Source organism: Entamoeba histolytica, genomic scaffold (genome assembly GCF_000208925.1).
Source record: "Entamoeba histolytica HM-1:IMSS scf_1104750516875 genomic scaffold, whole genome shotgun sequence".
NCBI classification, from domain to species: Eukaryota; Evosea; order Mastigamoebida; family Endamoebidae; genus Entamoeba; species Entamoeba histolytica.
The window spans coordinates 1-3,468 of NW_001915556.1; the positions used below are offsets into that span (position 1 = coordinate 1).

Sequence of the window (3,468 nt, forward strand, 5' to 3'; positions counted from 1 at the left end):
GTTCTTCTTGTTGATTTGTTTGAAATTTCGAGATTTTATTTCCATTTTCTGTAAAAGTTGTTGTTTTATTTTTCTCTTCAACCCCTTCTAACTGAATTGTGACATTATTCTCTTGTGTTGGTTGTTCAATTTCGTTAAACGTAATCATTCTATAATCATTTTGATCTATAGATTCATCATCAAATGACTGATTATTAAATTTAATTTCGGTTTGTAATTTCATTGTTTTTTGACGTTCTGTTTTCGTTTTAGGAATATCAAATCCGTCAGATGTTTCTTTGAATTGGCTAGTTATATTTTCATTTCTTTTGTTTGTTCTACTAAACGTAATTTTACTTTCATTATGTTTAATAATAGGTTGAATAACTCTTTGTGCAGTTTCTATTCCAATTTCTTTTTGTTTGATTGGTGTTTTTAAATCATTTGGATGTTTTAATCCTAGTTGCTCCTTTTTCTCTTTTTCTACATATTTTCTTTTAAATTTTTGTAAATATTTTTCTTTTTCTTCTTCTGTGATTTTAGGTATTTCTTCCTCTTTTTGAATTTCTTTCTTTTTCTTTTCTGTTTTACTTCTTATAAATCTTTCTTTTACTTTTGTTTGTTGTGAACTTCCTTTTTTATTCTTATTTTGATGTTTTGGCATTCTATTTTAATTTGTGAAGTATTAAGTTCTTCTCTTTTTTTAGCAGTCAAACTAAAAATAAATTAGAATATAGAATGTTTTTTTGTGTCTTATGAATAATATATAATTATAAGTACACTGGAAAATTCTAATCAGAAGAGTGAAACCAGTTTCAAATTGTTCTATTTATTTATAAGATGTACAGATTATACAATCTAAATTAGTGGTTAGACAAAGATAGACTGAGTTGTCAGTCAAACTATTCAGAGAAAGAAAAATAAAAAGTAAAAAACGAATATTGATTCTAACACTTTTAAAAATTGTTTATTTAAGGAAATGAACAAATATAACATAAAAAGTATTGAACAAGTGTTAGACAAGGAATTAAACACATAAATTAAATATTTTCGAATAGTTCAGAAGAAATTCCATTTACTTTCAAATAATTTTTGATATCAACACATCTTAGAATAATTTCATTTGATGTTTGAAGTAAATCAGAGATAAAAGAAGATATTAAAGTACCAATTTTTTCAATAGAGTCTCTGTTAATAATTATTTTCTTATTATTAAAAACTTCAATTCTTCCATCAATACCTTCTCCTTCTTCAGTTTCAATAGTAACAAAAACTCCATAAAATGAAAGTAAATCCATTGTCAGATGTAAAACTTCTTGACGTTTCATCATTTGACATCTTCTTCGAGCAGTTTTTTCAGAAATACCTTTCTTATTTTCCAGAAGAACCAATTCATTACATCTCATTCTAATATAATTTTGAACATCAATGATGTCATCTTTAAAATTAAATCTCTTTACTTTTATGAATTGTTGTGTTATACGAGATTTCCTATGAGGTCTTCCTATAACTATATCACATTTTTTAGATAAAAAAGTTAGTAAAACACATTGAAGCATTGATTGTAAGGTTCTCATATACTGATGCCTCTCTTTATATTTGAGATGGTCTCCATGTTTTGGAAATATATTAATATCTTCTTGAGAGTGCATTGTATTATAAAGTTAATTCACTCAAAGAAGTTCTAACAAAACCGCTGCTTTAATATTCTTTGTTTTCGCTTAGTCTATTTTTGTATGAACAACTTTGAAACTAAAGCAATTGTTGTGAAAATCAATCGAAAAATCTTAAAAACTGCCAGCATTTTAACTTTAATTATGTTCCATTCATAAGTTTTAAGAAAGGCTCATTGAAAAAAATTTATGACGCAACTAACGAACCTCTCATGAAAAGTTGTGGGTTGGATGTTATTTATTAAAAATTAAAAAAAAATAGATGTTTCTCCAATTTTGTGTAAGTAATTTTAAATAGCTTGTTGTTATAAAGACTAAAGCAACTTTTATCTTCCGGTCCTTTTCTTATTGACATTACACTGGATTATTGGTTTTGATTTTCTCCATCCCCAAAGAAAGTCCATTTTACGTTCAATAATAATTCAATGACAATTCAGAACAAATACCGAAATGAAGCAAGAGTTAAATTTGTTTTTGTATTAAAGAAATGAGATAAATAACAAAATATAAAAATGTAATATATGACAATAGTCTAAAAAAAGAATAAAACCAATTAGAGAATTATGACAATAAAAAGAAATGAATTAAGTGTTAATAGAACTTGTTTCTATTGTTTTTTTTTTTGTTTTAGAGATGTTAATCCAATCTCTGGTTGCTTTTTAGTATCTCTAAAGTGTATTTTTGTTTATGATAGAGTGAATGTTCCACGGCATTCATCATGTTTTTAATAACAATATTTTAACTCTTTAAGAACATCAATTTTTTCAATTCTTTGATTAATCTAATATTTTCATTATTTATAATTTAATTTGTTTCAATTTATAATTCAAATTATTTTAACATCTCTTATTTTCTCGATTCTCTTATTCTATTCTTTATTTCTTTATAACCATTCTTTTTCTTCATTTATCCTTATTCTTATTGTGATATAAAACATTAATCATATCATTTCTTATAATAGTTTTATTCTTTTTATCTATTACTTATATTTATCATGCTTTTTATTTAATTATTTTTATATTGTGTCAATGAATATTTCCAGTTACTTATTTTCATTATACTTAAATTTAATTCATTTATTGTTATAATGACATTATCCTAATTGATATATCTTTCATTCCACAAGGTGATTTGTTTTATTTTCCATTTCTCTTTATTTAATATCACCTGTGTTTCATATAACGATTTCAAATATTCTAAAGTAATATCGTTATTTGGGTATATTTCATTTTTTGTTTCTTCCTTATTCTAATTTTCTTGTTAGAATCAAACATGATTTTATTTGTATTGATTCTGACCCTTTCTTCCTTATTAAATTTAATTCTTTCTTTTATCATTGTCATCATATATTTTAGGTAATTTATTCTTTCTAGTGCTTTAACTTTTATTCCTTCTTCATCATGTTCATTTAATTTCATGATACACTTTATTCTGTACAATTTCATTGAATATATCTTCTAGTCTATTGATTTTCTTTATATTTCTTTTATTTCATCATTTTTATCTCTTATTATTTTATTTTGGAGATAGAGGTAAATACACATTGAAATCATCTTCATATCATCTTGCAGATAATGCACTCTTCTTCCTGACAATATCCATCTATTATTAATTTCTATTATTAATCGGTCAGCTTCTTTTCTTTGAAAGTAGTAATTAATGTTTGTACATTTTTCTATTTTCATTTCTTTTATTTTATTGATGAGAGTGTTAAGATATTCTTCATCAATTTCATTAGAGTTATTCTTTAATATGATGTTTTTTATTATTGAATTACACTCTACTCTTCTATTATATCATTTACTTTCACTTTAAT

At 24.1% G+C, this 3,468-nt stretch overlaps 2 protein-coding genes across 2 annotated transcripts, besides 2 other annotated features; both read right to left on the reverse strand.

Annotated features, from left to right (window-relative positions):
* Nucleotides 1-87: 87 nt before the first annotated feature.
* EHI_039710 (uncharacterized protein) lies at nt 88-643 on the reverse strand (the record flags this gene model as incomplete). Its single annotated transcript, XM_001914406.1, has 2 exons — nt 88-109; nt 189-643. 2 exons carry the CDS (start codon nt 641-643, stop codon nt 88-90), a joined length of 477 nt encoding a protein of 158 aa, XP_001914441.1.
* A 376-nt stretch (nt 644-1,019) lies between these two features.
* EHI_039720 (uncharacterized protein) lies at nt 1,020-1,631 on the reverse strand (the record flags this gene model as incomplete). Its single annotated transcript, XM_642957.1, has 1 exon — nt 1,020-1,631. The coding sequence occupies one exon, from the start codon at nt 1,629-1,631 to the stop codon at nt 1,020-1,022; it is 612 nt and encodes a 203-aa protein (XP_648049.1).
* A 591-nt stretch (nt 1,632-2,222) lies between these two features.
* Nucleotides 2,223-2,641: a repeat region.
* A 46-nt stretch (nt 2,642-2,687) lies between these two features.
* Nucleotides 2,688-3,468: a repeat region.